This window comes from Lycorma delicatula, chromosome 4, assembly GCF_047948215.1.
Source record: "Lycorma delicatula isolate Av1 chromosome 4, ASM4794821v1, whole genome shotgun sequence".
Classification (NCBI taxonomy): domain Eukaryota; kingdom Metazoa; phylum Arthropoda; class Insecta; order Hemiptera; family Fulgoridae; genus Lycorma; species Lycorma delicatula.
Genome location: NC_134458.1, coordinates 17,036,932 through 17,053,559, shown reverse-complemented (window position 1 = coordinate 17,053,559; position 16,628 = coordinate 17,036,932). Strand labels below are relative to the sequence as shown.

The 16,628-nt window shown below is 31.5% G+C and overlaps 1 protein-coding gene across 2 annotated transcripts in view; it reads left to right on the top strand.

Moving 5' to 3' along the window:
* The first annotated feature begins 453 nt into the window (after positions 1-453).
* Positions 454-16,628, top strand: part of LOC142322817 (uncharacterized) — a 122,815-nt gene continuing 106,640 nt past the window's right edge. For both annotated transcript variants that reach the window (XM_075361888.1, XM_075361890.1), the window contains exon 1: positions 454-926. In XM_075361888.1, coding sequence (XP_075218003.1) covers positions 464-926 — 463 coding nt within the window. In that variant the 5' untranslated portion in view covers positions 454-463. The remainder of the gene's footprint in view (positions 927-16,628) is intronic.

The following is a 16,628-nucleotide window of genomic DNA, read 5'->3' as shown; positions in this document are numbered from 1 at the left end:
TTTGGTTTTAGATAAATTTACTCTAGAATTTCCTTCAAATAAATAACAAACTACATAAGTTTCTGTCACCGTATTTGTTTGCGTGTGAATGTACGTATGTATACATACACGGGGTCATTTTTGTTTAGAATTACCCCAAAATGGTAAATTTAGTGGTAATATGAGGAGGATCATGGAAAAGACGGTTAGTCGGATCGAAACTATGAAAGAGGACATAAAAAATCCTATAAGTTACTGTTTTATATACTATCAACTCACATTCGCACACATACATAGAAAGATGGTCATAAAAGAAAACAAGGAAAGTTAAGTTAAGTGCGCGAAGGCTGTGAACAAAGTAAGGCAATATCGTGTGCTACATAGGAACTGGTTCCGTAGGAAGTCTGGAGGGAGACAGAGCGGTTATAAAGCGGTGCATTGGGCTCATCCCGACCATCTGACTTGTGAGAGTGTGTCTGAAATCATGTGGAAGTGTGTGGTGTCTGTACTGTGTTTGGTACTCGTCGGCCCGGGGCGCTTACAAAGCGCGACCGTCGTCCCGACTCCTGTATCGGATGCGCCGGAAGCGAAAACCCTCAAGGTCGAATCGGATCCGTGGATGTCAATAATGGAATGTTTTAAAAGCGATACGCCTGGGAGTTGTATTCAAAGAAGGGCGTTTAAAGCGTTACTGGGATGGGCTGAAGAGGATGAAGTCAACGAAATACCATCGGAAGAAAGAAGAACCGAAACGGATGACGATGGACCTAAAGCTGTGGACAGTTTACCAGCAGGAACACCACCTGCTGTGGGAAGAATTATAGATAGGTTGGGCGATCTGATCGCGTCGAGCTTAGCTCAATTTTACCCGGAACCGAACGAAAACACTACTTCTAACGATACCAACGATTCTGAGGAACGTTCTTCGGAAAACGGCGTCGAACAAGGTCGGTGTTCTTTTTTTAATTTAATAATAATTTACTAGAATAACAGTTATTACTTTAAGTATCTAAAGGCGAACGAAATTGATATGCATTTTCATCTTCTCATGTTTAAGTAAACCGATATTTTTCAGAAAAATAAGTGCATTCTAAAGATATTAAAGTTACGAAACAAAAGATATAAATAAAAAAGTAAATAAATGTAAATAAAGCTGCTACTATAACACGGTAAAGACAAACAAAACGAACGTTGAAAACAACCATTGTTTTAATTTAAAACATTTTTTTTCACCTTTTTAAATAATAAAATAACTTAAAATAAATCTCTGACGACATTTTACAAATAAGTTCTTTAAAGTAGACTACTTTTTTAATTAATTGAGAAGTAACGGGAATGGTAGCGATAACGTTACGAGTCGGTAATTTCTTGCGATTTTCTTTTAATTAGACACAACTATAACACTTCTCAAGTGCTATTATCAGAAAAAATCATCCTAGAAACGGATAGTTTCTATATAAATTATTAAATTTCCGAAATAACTTTTATGATTAATAGTGTATGTAATTTGTAATGATTCCATTATATAAATATTTAACCTTAAACAAAAATTAAATATTTCGGTTCGTTTATTATAATATAATCTTTTTAATAAGAAATTATCTGATCGCGTGGGTGAATATGAAAGTGCATTAATTTTATTATTTAATATCTGTATATATATATATATGTGTGTGTGTATGTATGCACGTATGTGTGTGTGTATATATATATATATATATATGTGTGTGTGTATAATATTTTTTTTAAAATGAAGTAACAATAGTAATAATAAGGATGTAATAAAAATAAAAATCAATCGGCCGCAAGAAATGCTACTTAATTAAAAAAATTAAATGACATTTGTTGTAGCGATACTATTTATACGTACGAAGTAACAAAACTAAAAATGTATTATTCTTTTATAGAATTATAACATGTAGAACCCGAAAATATGTAAATAAATATTTACGCGTTTCGACAGTTCGGTCTTCATCAGTACGTTATTTGTCTTTCTTTTTGTACATTAAAAAATTACACGCATTTCAAGGCAATAATGAAGTACATTTGTAACAGTTTTATCGCTGACTCTTCCTGTTAGTAAATATGCAAGTTTTTTTTTTTTTTTTTTTTTTTTTAATTTCTACTACTGTAATATATTACAAAACTGATAACTCGCTGAAGAATCGAACAAGTTTGAATATACGTCTAAAATTGAGGAGTCTACATGACAGTACATGGAAATATTATTGCCATTTTTATAAACTTATAACACGGCATACGCTTTTATATGCTTAATCAGAGTTTTAAAAAAAGGTATGGAATATAATCGATACAAATGTGCCGTTTACATAAGTTTTTTAATAAAGTAGTAAAATTATAAAATGTACTCTCTCGAAACTTTAAAAATAAAATTTTTAGCCTATATTAATGAATACATTCGGCTACTTATATCTAATCTATGTATCAACAAACCTTAACGCTTCTGCTTTTACAGCTTTTATAAATACATTTGCTAAATTAAAATAAATAAATTAAGCCATATGTGTTTAAGCTTTGGGTACAATCTGGTTTATTATTGTCATTAATATATTTTAAAATTATAAGTTATCTTTTTTAATTTAATACAGAAATGTAATGTCTGAGTTTATGTGCGTACATATTTGCACATTTCAATTCAGTGTCCACTGTCCTATAGTATTACGTAAATTATACTATTTCATCAACTAGGGAATGGTGTGTTTGTGTGTGTGTGTGTGTGTGTGTGTGTGTGTGTGTGTGTGTGTGTGTGTGTGTGTGTGTGTGTGTGTGTGTGTGTGTGTGTGTGTAATCATTATAAATATGGAAAAAATGTGCTGTAATGTAAAAATATGTTTTTGAATATCCCATCATTAATAGTTTTAAAAAACCGTTGACATTGAATAGAGTAGAATTTTGTTTAAATAATTACATAAAGCGTATACCCTTACTGTATATAAATGTTTTATAAAATGTTTTCCCTGTCACTCACTCACTCTCTCTCTCTCTCTCTCTCTCTATATATATATATATAATATTTACTTATGCTTATAATAATAGGTATTTATTTTTAATAATAATATCACAAAAATGATATTATATGTATGTATATGTACACACAATGTCAAATTAAAATTACGAAGTAAAGCTACAAGTTTTACTAACAGAAAATTTTAAATAATTAAGTATGTAAATTTGTAAATAAATAATTAGCAGAAAGTTTTTTTTTTTAAATAAAATTCTTTGAATGTTTCTACTTTACTGTTTCGCCTGTACCGCAATCAGGCCGACAAATAATATAAACTAATATAACGAATTTGTTTCCGCTGAATGTTTGTTTTTATATCTAACATACTAAGCATACAATTTTTACTGATTTGTTATTTTATTTTATTAATTATAATTTTGTTATATTATTTTATTATAATATTTGCTTTTATTCTGAAAAAAATTTAAAATGAACACATAATTAGACGATTGTTTGTTTATTTAATTTTACAGTGATAATAATTTACTAGATGATGAATGTTTACGAAATGCTAAGTAATCTTAACAAATTCTAAATAAAACAATCATTAAAAAACAATAATTGAAAAACAAATAAGATCGATCAATCGTTTCCGTTAACTTGATTTCAAATCCCAATAATTATTTTTACGTGTTGTGTCAAAAAAATTACTTAATTAAAAAAAAATTGTTAGAATATTAAGCGATTTAGTTTTCCTAAATTTTAATCGATCGTATTTATTTATTTAAACCGATATGTAATTTGACAACCGATATCAAATTTTTATAGATGGTTGTTTAGACATAATGCATGCGACTTTCCTGACTGTTAACTGAAGATATAATATAATAAGGTACGGTACGATAATCAAATGTGGATCTGATATCACATATATTAGCCAGATCCCCTTAATAAGCAAAACTCTCCTATCGAACACTGATGCATACTTATTGATGAGAAAACACAACACTGATAAATAACTACTTTAACTATAACAAATTCTAAAATATCAAAAAATATTATTCACAGGATTTACTAAGTTATAAATGACGGTTTCTATTTTCACATTTATTTATCAGCAAAACTGGAAATAAATGTAATCAAACGTTTATACCAATATCGGTAAAAGTGAGATAAAAAAACAAACAAATTCTATGTATTCTGAATTTATTCAGAGAAAAACCGGTTCTAAGGAAAAAAAATATTTTTCCCTGGTTTGAAATAGTTTGTGATAATGAAATTTTAATTAAGCTAATTTATTCCATTAATTATTAATTAGAAGCAATTACTTTATAAATATCACTACCTTTTATTATGATAATAAAAAAGATTTTTTTCCTTTAATATATTGAAATTGTTCATAATGATTTGAAAGCCATACTAGTATGTATATAAAAATTATTATTTAGGTTACAGCGAACGGTAGAATTTTTAGATCCTCCCGGTTAAACTATTGGGAAAACGATTTCTAGCTAATCGTGTTTAATATCGATAAACGGCACAAGTTTACTATAAATCAGTCGTCTAGGGATTGTGTTGAGACAAGAATAACGTTCACTTGAGAATACATTTTCCCATCGTTGTTGTAGTTTAATAATTTTTAAGCCGTTTTGAAATGAAAAGTACGTTTCGTGTCTTTATCTTACACTTCTTTAGAAATAGCATTACAAACATCCCAATGTAAAATAATACCGATGTTTCAAAAACAATTTATACAGACTAAATACTACTTTAAGCGTGTCGTAACCAAATACTTTTTTTAAAGGTTTTCCAGTCCGTTATATTTCTTCAGTATTTTACTTTTAAGTTTATGAATACCAAAAATTATATTTTGATCCTGATTTACAACGTCATCATTTAGAATGTCATTAATTTATTTAGTTTTTGTAAACAAAAAATAAACTGTTTATATGTTTTAAAAAAAAAATAGTGTTTCTTTCACTTTTTAAGGGGACCGTTCAAGAATTTAATTAAATCGATAGTCGACTTTAAATATAATTACGGTCGTTAGAAACAAATTTATTTAATGTGTAATTCATTAACGAAATCTCAACACACTATGAGGAGGTAAATATTATAAAATAATCTTAAGTTAATATGTAAGATTGACCTCGGATTTGTAACTGTAACGACTATCTAATTGTTTACTGAACAATGCACGGTGTACAGGAGAAATTAAATGTCATCGGTTTAAAATAACCTAGTTTCTCTCACCACCTGCCTTTATTTTATCCTTCGGGACCACTGTTAGGTATCGCTTCAGAGGATTAAATGAAATGGTTATTTTGTAGCGTGTGAGAACGCCGTACCCTAACGGGATTTGAACTCGGGACCATCAGATGAAAGACTAAGACGCTACCACTAGCGCCACGGGTGCCGGCACCCACCACCTGCTACGCAGTATATGAGTAATAGTTGACGTATTTACAAAATCGAGGTCAAGTTTTTTTAATTAAATAATGTATTAAAATTCTGGAAAACGAATAATTTACACATTATTTGGATACACTAAATAAATAACAATTTCGTAGTTTATTGATATTCATCCGCGTACAATAAAAAATGCCCTATAATAACTGAAAAATGAGTTTCATTGTATCGGTTAATACTTATTAACTGAATATTTAACGTTATTGTATTTTGTGTACAAAGGTACCTAATTTATGAATATAATTCTGTTACAATGTTAAGTTCTATTATTAATCGGTTCAAAAAATTCAGTTTAAAAAAAAAATAATAATATTTTGTTTATTAAATTTTACTACGACTTTAGTACTGTATAGTCCTTATACAAGTACTGATAAATAAGGTACATAAATTTAATATTATACTTGCATAAATAATATAATATCTTTATACTTCTAATGATAGATTTAAAAGTATAAAATCGCTATAAAATATATTACTTGCAATCGTATCTAGTAGCCAAATTTTCCGGATATGACCCATAGTAAGATTAAATATGTTTATATTGTGTTCATGAAATATCTTTCAGTAACGCTTAGAAAATTTAAAAAAATCTCCATCCAATAAAATATTTATTTATTTTTGTAATTTTGTGAAATTAATGTGTTAATAAGAACGCTAATGTGTTTGAGAATTACTTAAAAAGGAAATAAAACATATATGTATATAAAAATGAGGTTTCATCGGGAAATAAAAATAATTTTTAATAACAAGCACGGTTTCTTCGATTCTGTAAAATCGGAAAGATGAAAAAATGCAAACTAACATATATTTTTTAAAAATAGAAAAAAAATATTTTGCAAAAATAGAAATAGTAAATAATAATTCTTTTTTTTTAGAGTATAACATTAGTCGGCTTTTAAAATTATACTCTTTTTCGTAGTGAACAATAGTTATTTCTACAAAAACATGGTGCTTTGTAGAAAGTAGTTTTTTTTGTCTTAGGGTGATTTACCAGGATATTCAGATACTTTGACAGCTTATTCTACATGTAAAAGTAAAAAAAAAAGTACATATAAACAGAGGTCCGGAAACGCTTCGTTAACGAGTTACAGCTGGCAAAACATTTAATTGGCGATAACTTTTTCGCCAGCCATACCCTAAAACAAAAACAAGAATGCTTAAAAGTAATATTAAAAAAATAGCTTCTAAATCAGATTCAGTTAAAGTATACTGTTTACAAGTACATTTGGCAGGAAAACATATTCTAAAACGGATTAAGTTAATTTAAAATCGATTTTTAAAACGCCGTTACAGTGCTTCCTTTTCAAAGAAAACATTAATTTAAGATGTTCATGTTATGTACTAATAATAATAATATTACCGACGACAATATTATTATTTAAAAGTAAAACGTAGCGGCTCTGTTCCTTCGTGCATTCTATTTCACGATCGAAAAGCCGTATAATTTGCTTTCGTTCAACTTTTACTGTCATTGTTGTTAACTAATATGATATACCAAGAAAAATCATATCTAAATAATTTAAAAAAAAGAACTGAAAAAGGATTGCAAATAATTATTTGTTAATTAGCTCTAACATAAAAGTAAATAATTACTATAATATTATGACAAAATATAGCAAAAGAGATTTAATTACTTGACATAACTACGAAGGTTAAAGCATTACAGTAAAATAGGAAGCGTTGAGAATTATCTAATAATTTTTTTGTCGAAACCATAAAATATAATTTTACGAGATACGTACAGAAGTAAACAAATTAATAACGAAATAGAAATAAAAAATACAATCTAAGCGCTAATAAAAAATTATGCATTTTTAAAATAAAAAAAGGAAGATTTCACTAATTTATTAAATTTAACCTTTCGCTAAATTTTAAATACCCTTAAGAAATAGCTGCATTTTCATGACATGCAAAGTTTTTTTTTTATGTAATAATTATATCAAATCATAGTAAATTATTTTTAAATTAAATTAAAAAGTTATACAGCATTTGAACACAGTTAATAAATAAAATAATATAAAAAGGATGTAATAAAAACAATAAAAAAGTATATCATATAGGACAACATTATTAATGAGACCGAATCCGTTTACCAGAAAACAAACAGCATCGACAGCATTTCTATTTGTATTCCGATCCTGAAAATATAACGGGGTGACTCACATCCGCATGTTATATGTATTTAGGGCAGTATACTAATACGCGAGCTCGATTTGCCCTTTTTCCTATAGGATGTGTGCCTTGCCTTCCGTGCAGGAGGTACGCATTCGATGCTCTATCGGGCCAGTTTATATTTTAGTAATACCGGCTACTCGATCCTGTCTCCTGAGCGCCATTATTGTGTCGGTTTATAATTAACAGTTTGCTCTGTTCCAAACTCCATCGATGTATCGAACTACTTACATCGACATACTCGCTACAAGAGAATAGATCGCAGCTGCCTACCGGTCTTGAATCGACAAACCTGCTATAGATAGTACTTTTGGAATATCGTATGAATAAACAATCGATTAAGGTTCTTTCTTAAGTAAATTTATGTGAGATCAACTATTTCAAAGATTAAGGAAAACGGTTAAAATAAATTATCGATTAATAGCTATTGAATTTTAAACTGATTTCTTTAATATTTATGCAGTTAAATTCACATTAATATATTTAACGGTTATTTCAGACGATTATCATTAAAATGGTTATTTTGTTTACATAATTGTTCGTTCAATAACTTGAATAAAAATCTTTGTTCTCTGATACCTTCTTATTTTCGACAAATATAAATAAAAACCCTTACCTGGTAAGGATTCACATTAAGGGCCATTATTTTAAGAATTACAATCGGAGTGTCATCATGACGATCCAATTTTTAGTTTTTATTACAATAACCTATTTACAAATTTGAATCGATCTAAAAGATTTGCTTTATATTCGTCGTTACATTCATACACATATGCATTCTTTTAAAGCACCCAAAAAAGTTCCGGCTTACCTAAAACTACTTTTTTTGATGAAAATGAAGTATTTTAAAAGATTTAAATTTTTTTTAATAAATATTTGAAGCTTTCCACATATTTATGAATAGTAGTCGTGTTTAACAGTGGGGAGTTTTACTGAATAACCGAATATTATACAACTTAACGATTATATGTATACATAAATAGAGCACACAATAAGCATACTTTATTTCACGCTTTTTACTAATGTTCAGTATTAAATCTTTAAAAATAAAAATCGCAGCTGGATTTATCTTAATGTAATAATTTCTAGTTCTATCGAGGTGTGTGATTGTTTAAACATATACTATGATAAAAAAAAGAACTTTTAATTTAAGTATTCCTTACTTCTCTACGGATGATTTCTAGTAATTATACACCGAACGAAAAGTATATTAGTAACAATAATAATTTATATATCATATATAGAAAAAGTTCCAAAAAAGGAATACTATTCCGGAACGTTTCAATCTATTTTTTGGATAATTTTTAAATCATCCAATTTGGTCTACGTATATTATGGCGGTTTCAAGCTTCATCTTTATTTGACCGAGCCAACTTACATTGATCGATAAAGTATGTAAGAAAAAAAGGATTAGGTCGCATACGTCGGCGTCGGGAAAGATTGATATGTAGGTAAAACGTCGGTGAAGGCTAGTCTAAACGTAGGTTGGTCGTTCGGATAAAAAACCAGTCGGACATTTGGGCTTACCGACCTAGATTCCGTGCCCGCTTGACCCTGAGAGAAGCTGACCCTGGCCCTGAATCGTAAAGGCACGGCATACAGCTCGATTATCGTGCAGCATGTACCGTATTCCCCCTTCTTAAGGAGAAAGTGATACGACTTTTTATAGTACGTTGGCCTACGCTACGTATTCGATCAACATATTCCGCTTAGACCCCGCCTGTTTAATTATTTTCACCGTCTTAAACAAAAACATTAAGAAACATGCTTGTACTAAATCGCCTGCGGATGCTCACATGCAAATAAACACACTCAAATAACGATAAAATCTATGAAACTGAACTATTCCTTTTTAATAAAACTTTGAGTTACAGTGAGATTATTTTGTACACACAAGCTGCAGTGTTCTCATATTGCCTAAAAACAGGTCATCATACCGATTACATATGGGAGTCGATCTTCTCCATATTCGGTCTGGCCGGTAATGTTAATCGAACCGCAAATGTAAAATACATCGATAACGGGTATGTTCAAACTCGACTTAAAATAATTATACCGTTACGCGAACTTGAAAAAATATTCTACGTGTAACTCGATAGCTACTAAAAGTAAATCTCAGAAACACCATTTCTTCTGATCGTTTATTTTTCATATTTGTTTTTATAAGTTAAAGAAAAATACATCAAAAAATTACCTCCATCGTACAAATTTTGTTTTTTGAGAATGTCAAGAAAAATTATTATCAAGTAATCGATCATTCAAAGTATTAGAGTATATCGAGTGATTTCGTAGCACACGAGGTTTTCAACAAATCATTTATTTTACGTAATCAAACGACAAATAGCTCCAAATTCTCATCAGAATAAAAAATATTTGCCATTCCCAAAACCGGTGACAGATCAAAGCCACTTTTTTCGCATCCTTACATCGCGAATAAAATTAAGCCATACATACTTTCCCGCGTCTACACTCCCATCACAGTGATGCACGATTCTAGAACCGCTCTGCCTGAGGAAACTTATAGAAAATTTCATTATTTCATTAACGGTTACCTGTCGGAGAAAAATTTACAGTAAAACGAAAAATAAATGGATACTGATTTCTGGGTTCGAGATACGTCATCTTTTCCATTTTTTCGCATCACATTATTTATTAATATATCATATACAGTTTCTCATGTTTTAAAAAAAAATTGAGAAAAAGTTTGAACAACCTCTGCTATGTCTTTTCTTTGTACTCGGTTCTGAGGAACCTACTATCTATATAGTAGGTTCCTCTTAGAGCAACAACGTCTTAAATGAAGGAATTCTTCTTTAAATCGTAAAAATATTTAATCGACCCGATGAAATGTATTTAATTTTCAATCTGATTAAAAATAATGATAATAAAAATAAATATACAGAAATACGATTAAAAATTAAAATTTTAGATTAAAGCCTGCGATATTTTAATAGAGCGTGTAGAAGATAAAAATAAATTACTCTAGGGTATATTCATAAGATTACTAACTTGATGAGTAATCAAATATCTTTCAAGGTTTAAGAAAAGCAAAACACTAAGCGCAAAAGGAATATGAATATTTATTAGCACGAAAAAAAAGAAAGGAAGAAAAAATACTGAAAGCGATAGGAAAATGTACAATGTCATTTGTCTGATGTACATGAATAAGTTAAACACTAAATACTCTTGTGACGCACGAATATTATTCACGACCTTGTTTCATTAATTGTTAAGCAGACGAACCCATAGTAAAATATTATGGTGTTAATAAATATAAAAATTCACTTCAATCTCCGAACCGTTCTGACTTTCTCGGTAATCAGTACACTTAACTTAATTAATCGGCAGCCCTACATGGCAGTGGTATATTTATTTAGTCGATCGGTTGAAATTTAGTAAACAAAAATAAATGAAAACAAAACTTTCTGTTCGACAGTGTAATTAACCGATCTCTCGGTTCTTTGCTTCCCCGTTTCTTAAATATTTATTCGTATTGTTGATTTTTCGAGAAAGAAAGGTCTGGGTCGCTTTTATTAAAACCTACAATAGTCGAGGTTTATTTTAACGTGTTGGGTAAGCCTGTTATTTTATTTTTATACCGAATTTAATAATTTTATAATATCAAATTTCAAAAGCGCCTATGTTTCCTGAGGTCTCCGTATTCCATTCCGACAAAGCTGTTCATCGGATACAAAAACATTATATATCGCAGTAAAACTTTCCTTCAAATATCACATTAGATCCATAAAATTAATATTTTGGAAAAAGTTTTTAAAACTAAATTTTTTTTTAACAACTGAAAATTACGAGAAATAACGGAACGGAAATTAAACTTAATCCGCATGAAAGTTAAAATAGAATAAACATTAGGAATGGAATAACGCTTTCATAAAATAACGATTTTATATATTATATCAAATAAATATAAAATACAAACCCGTAAAATAAATTTACGCGACCGTATTTAGAACTGGCAACATCGCAAAATAAAGTCGTTCCGAATCTAATCGATCCGGTGCTATAACCTAAACACGCAGCAGTATTTATAATTGTGAAAGATGTTCCGTTGTAATTCGTTCGATAGGTAAGAAACAGGTAAAATATACGCGATGACGTTAAGATGTATGCTAGTTATAAGATATCAGTTTCCGGTTAGAAACTGGATATCGATTTCCGGTTAGAAACTGATTTTAAGATTCCTTGTCCTGAAAACCCTAAATAAGTATTCGTTACTATAAAACGCTACTTCATCGCGATTCATGAATGTGTCATTGTGTTATATAAGGAGAAAATTATCTTTAAAAGCCTGCCTTTAAAACACTACTTCCTTAAAAATAATAACACTTCACCCCGGTAATGATCATTAAGAAAATACGATTACTCGGTTGAATTATGGGATCCTTTTTTTACTTTTAAAGTAGTTTTTAATTTCTTCTATTAGGTAGAATAGCTCTAATTCAGTCGATTTGTAATAGCACGAGTAATTAAACATTATTACTCTAATAAACCGACTAAAACAATTATACTTAAATAATAAAATAATGCTATAAACATTTAAATATTTTTTATGTGTCTTTTTAGCCAGAATAAAAAAAAACAAACTTAGGACATGCGCTACACATAATAAAGACTATAAAACTAATCTACACCGTAATCTAATCAACATGATATGTTGTGTGCATTAACTATCTTAAATATGTATATTTTAAAAATTTGTTTTACTATTTGTTTATAAAAATCAACATTTAAATTCAGTTACTCCTATATAACATTATATATATATATATATCAGGTTATATGATTCCTATATAAATAGACATTGTTTGATGAGTAATATTTGTGTATCTCTTGCTAATAGAGTTCTCTTTAGGAGATGTTTATATAATACAGCTAGTCGGCTATTTTGAATGCTTCATATTTATTTAGATTTTATTCACCCCTTAAAGAAATATTTGAAGGATTTTTCTGTAAATGATGACTACAATTTTAATAGCTTTTACTAGCTATTTTAATTCGGGTATTTTTGTTTTTATTCGTCTAAGTGACGTAAGATATATTTTATTGTATTGTTTATTTTATGGTATATGTGTTGTACGAATGATAAGTTATATTGTGTTTGTATTCTGGTTTCCTATAAATTACTTCCTTTCTACTTTGAGTAGTATTTAATTAATACAGTTTTATATGTAAATTATGATTTTCATAAGAGTTTTTGTTTAATTCCTCAATATTAATCGTTACTCGTCTCTCGGCTCGCAAGTACAGTAGTTACTTTTGACAGCAGGCTTGATGCAAATTATTAGATATGATTTATTATGTCTATATGTATCTGTTTATGTGAATTTTAAATAAATAATTAATTAAATACACAGTACGTTTTTTATACGGTATCGGTAAAAAAGGTTTTTAATGAAAAGGGAAAAAAGCGCAAAATAATTAATCATTAAAATGTTTGCTGAAAATAAAATCGATGTTTTTGCTGCACACTGCTAAAAATGCACTTTTTTCATGATAAATTTGAGTTCATATATAACTGAACGAAATCGCTGCATTATGTCTCTCGATTTATGTTCTTCACCTTATTAAAAAAAAAAAAATCATCGGAACTGACTTTAATTAATCGGTTAAATTTAACATAATTTAATTGAGATTTACTCTGTTATACAGTATTTATTTTTAATTTAAATCGATCTACTTCCCGTCTTCCTCTTCATAAAGGATAGCTTCGACCATTTACACATAATTTTCTCATACTGAATTACGGTAGTTTATGTAACGCCTTGTTCGCATTTCTTAATCCCTATAACACGTATAAGCCGTTTGAGGTACAACAAGCGCTAGCAAGAATCACTTTATTTAAATGTTGTCGGTACTTGTGTTAAGCAGAATGAAGGTATCGATTATAATGCTGAATCGAGCACGAAATGCTGATTACACAACAGTATATTCGAATCGGTAAAAAAGAAAACGGAAAACCACTTAGCTTTTCATTATTTTTTCTTTTTTGTGAGCTCGGCATGAGATCTTTATTATTACTTTTATTTTTATTATTTCAATTCTTTATTGAATGATGTACGTCGCTTTTAAAGCGATTTATAACTTGTAACAGTCATCTACAACAGTTATGGAACCTACAAAAAGTTAAAATGTACAAATAAATATCCTCAATAGAAAAGCCGTTTTAAAAATACATTGATAAACCTAACATTTGTATAAACATTTTCTTTTTTCGGATATTTTTCAACGTTTTGATTATATTTCAATGATTGTTTAGCATAGCTAAACACTCATTGAAATATACACACTGGACATCCGCAACCGCATTAGAGAGTCGAACTCAACGACCCAGACGAGTGGAACTAAAACACAATCCTGTGGACAACATTTGACAGGGTCTTTCGTACTTCCGAGCTGCCGTCACGAAGGTCGAGGGTTCTGTCGCTGAAATAGCTCGAGGGAATCTCAATCTCATTTTGCGTGCATCCACGCTGCTGCATCTGAAACAAGGCAGAGAGCCACCACAAGTTATTGAAGGCCCCGGATATGTCCAAAAAGACGCCGAGTAGATACTTGCACTCGCTGGTCGAAGCCAAATCCATTACTCTAAGAACAGCGTCCTTTGTGCCCTTGCCAGGGCGAAAACCATACTGGTCGTCCATCAGCATATTGTTAGAAGCCAACCTACTATTAATACCGAGGTACAAGACTTTCTCGAAAACCTTACCTACTACAGGCAAGAGCGCCATAGGCCGGTAAGAAGAACTTACAGTGGGGTCCTTGTCGCCACCTTTGAAGAGCCGTTTCAACTCGCCACGTTTCCAACACGCTGGAAAATATCCATAAAAAAAAATCCTATTAAAAACCCTAGTCAGGGGTCCACTGGCAACGTGCGAACAAGGAGTTCCATTGTAATACAATCATATCCGGAGGCTTTATTCCTAGCCATGCTACAAATTACTTGGCGGACTTCCGCCTCAGTAATCTCAGAAGATAAATTATAAGAAAAACCTACAATTTTCCTTCGAAGATGTTGATGATAAGAGGTTTCACCTACCTCATTATCACCTGGAAGCAGATCGTTCATCAGAAGAGTGAGGACACGATCTTTGTCTACTACAATTCCATTCTGGGCCGAAAGAGCCGACAGAAGAATGTATTATTCTTCTATGACCAAGAGCTCTATAAACGACATCCCATGGGTTCTTATTTCCCTGCTTTTGTACAAAAGCGCCAGTAATCACGCTTAGAAGACCTAACTGTGAAAATACTCGGTCCTTTTCCGATGATAATTCGCAAGCAAGGCTGCATGCCGATCAGGATCATCCTCAGGCTGTGCGGTTCTTCTGAACCGGCCCACAGTCCGCTTCATCGTGGTCAAGTCCCGAGTCCACCATCCAGTTACTCTCTCCCGACCCGTACCTCTGGGAATTGACTGATCAGCATACCTAATCAAAATTATTAGTTATAGTTGATGATCACTCGCTCAATCATCGACTACAGACCAGTTCTGAATCCTACCAGGGATATCCTTACCAATGGTAACATCGATGTTGGTACCACGGAAAGCCCTCCGCAATCCAACTGCACCGGCGAAAGTAGACAATTCGCCGGCTACATTAAAACATCACAATGATGTTGCGCGATGAAACCTTCAATAAATTCGCCGCCATCGTCCGTGATCCCACTGTGCCAAAGAGGCAATTTGGCATTTGCATCAACATCTATAAGAACTGGACGACCTGCTACCAGCCTAACAATTCTATCCCATTTTTCTAAATGCTGTTCAGTGAGATCCCTGTACTGAAAGTACGAACTGGCAACAACTAGGACCAAACCATCCACGGTAAGTTTGACAACGACGTGATGCGTGTCACAGGCTTGCCGTCTGAAGACGCTACCTAAAGACTTCCTGCACAGAACGCCGGATTTAATGTCACCAACGAAAAATTTCTTCCGACCGGGAAAAACTGGCAGATCACCCTTGACCACGTACGGGTTTTGTAGAAGAAAAACATCGAGGCTCCGTTTTTCGATAACTTCACCTAACTCAACTTGGACTACATAGGCACTCTGGTCATTTAGTTGAACGAATCTAACCATCGAGAATTTTGAAATAAATCTCGACTGCTCGCGGCAGGATACAAAGTCCAGAAGGACTCTACCCACGGTAAGAACTTATGAAAAAGATCAGCGCCTAACTTGAAAACTGCGTGACACCGTGGGGCATCACGTTTCCCTATCTTGAAGACAAGCCTACATTCCTTCTTGAGTGCATCCTCGTCCAATTAGGTGTTATTTTCCCTAATCAGGGTCAGAACTTCCTCATCAGAGAGACGGTCAATGTCATTAATTATGATAGGGGGCTTACGACCATAATTGGGGTTCACCTTGATCTCAAGCTTCTTTACTGCAGAAGAGTCCTGGAGTCCTGGCGGTGACCGAAAAAATCTGCGCCTTGGACTGCGTGAATAATTCAGATAGATGAGCCTTAATTAAAATCGATGCTGCCGTTGCTAAAGCACTCAGAAAACGCTGAGAACTGCGGAAGGTACGCACACGACCACAGTTCAAAACACAAGGTTGAAAAAGGCTTGATCGTAACGTAACTTTGTTCGCATCAAAGGGCCAAGGTGGCTTAGTGAACCTGTTATATTATAAGGCAAACGATGCAAATTGTTATAACTTTTACTTATATTGGTAAATAATAATACAAAATAAAGATCAAGTTCACCAGAAAAAGTAAACCTAATATGAAATGTGATTTTCCATGGATATTTAGCTAACCTAATGTAGGGTAGTTCTTTTCATTTACGTCAAATCTTCCAAAATTCAGGCGTTACTCACCTCTACGTGACATCTTTACTATTTTCACCGCAGGGACTGGCCGTAAGATCTACATTGTTATTTGTAGAAAAAGTAGTTCGTACTTCTTGTATTTCTAGTGCTTTAAAAGCATAACAGCCATAAAAACCATCGCATAAAAGGAGATACATATATGCGGACGGAATTACCGTATTTATTCGAGTACCCGCGGCACTTTTTT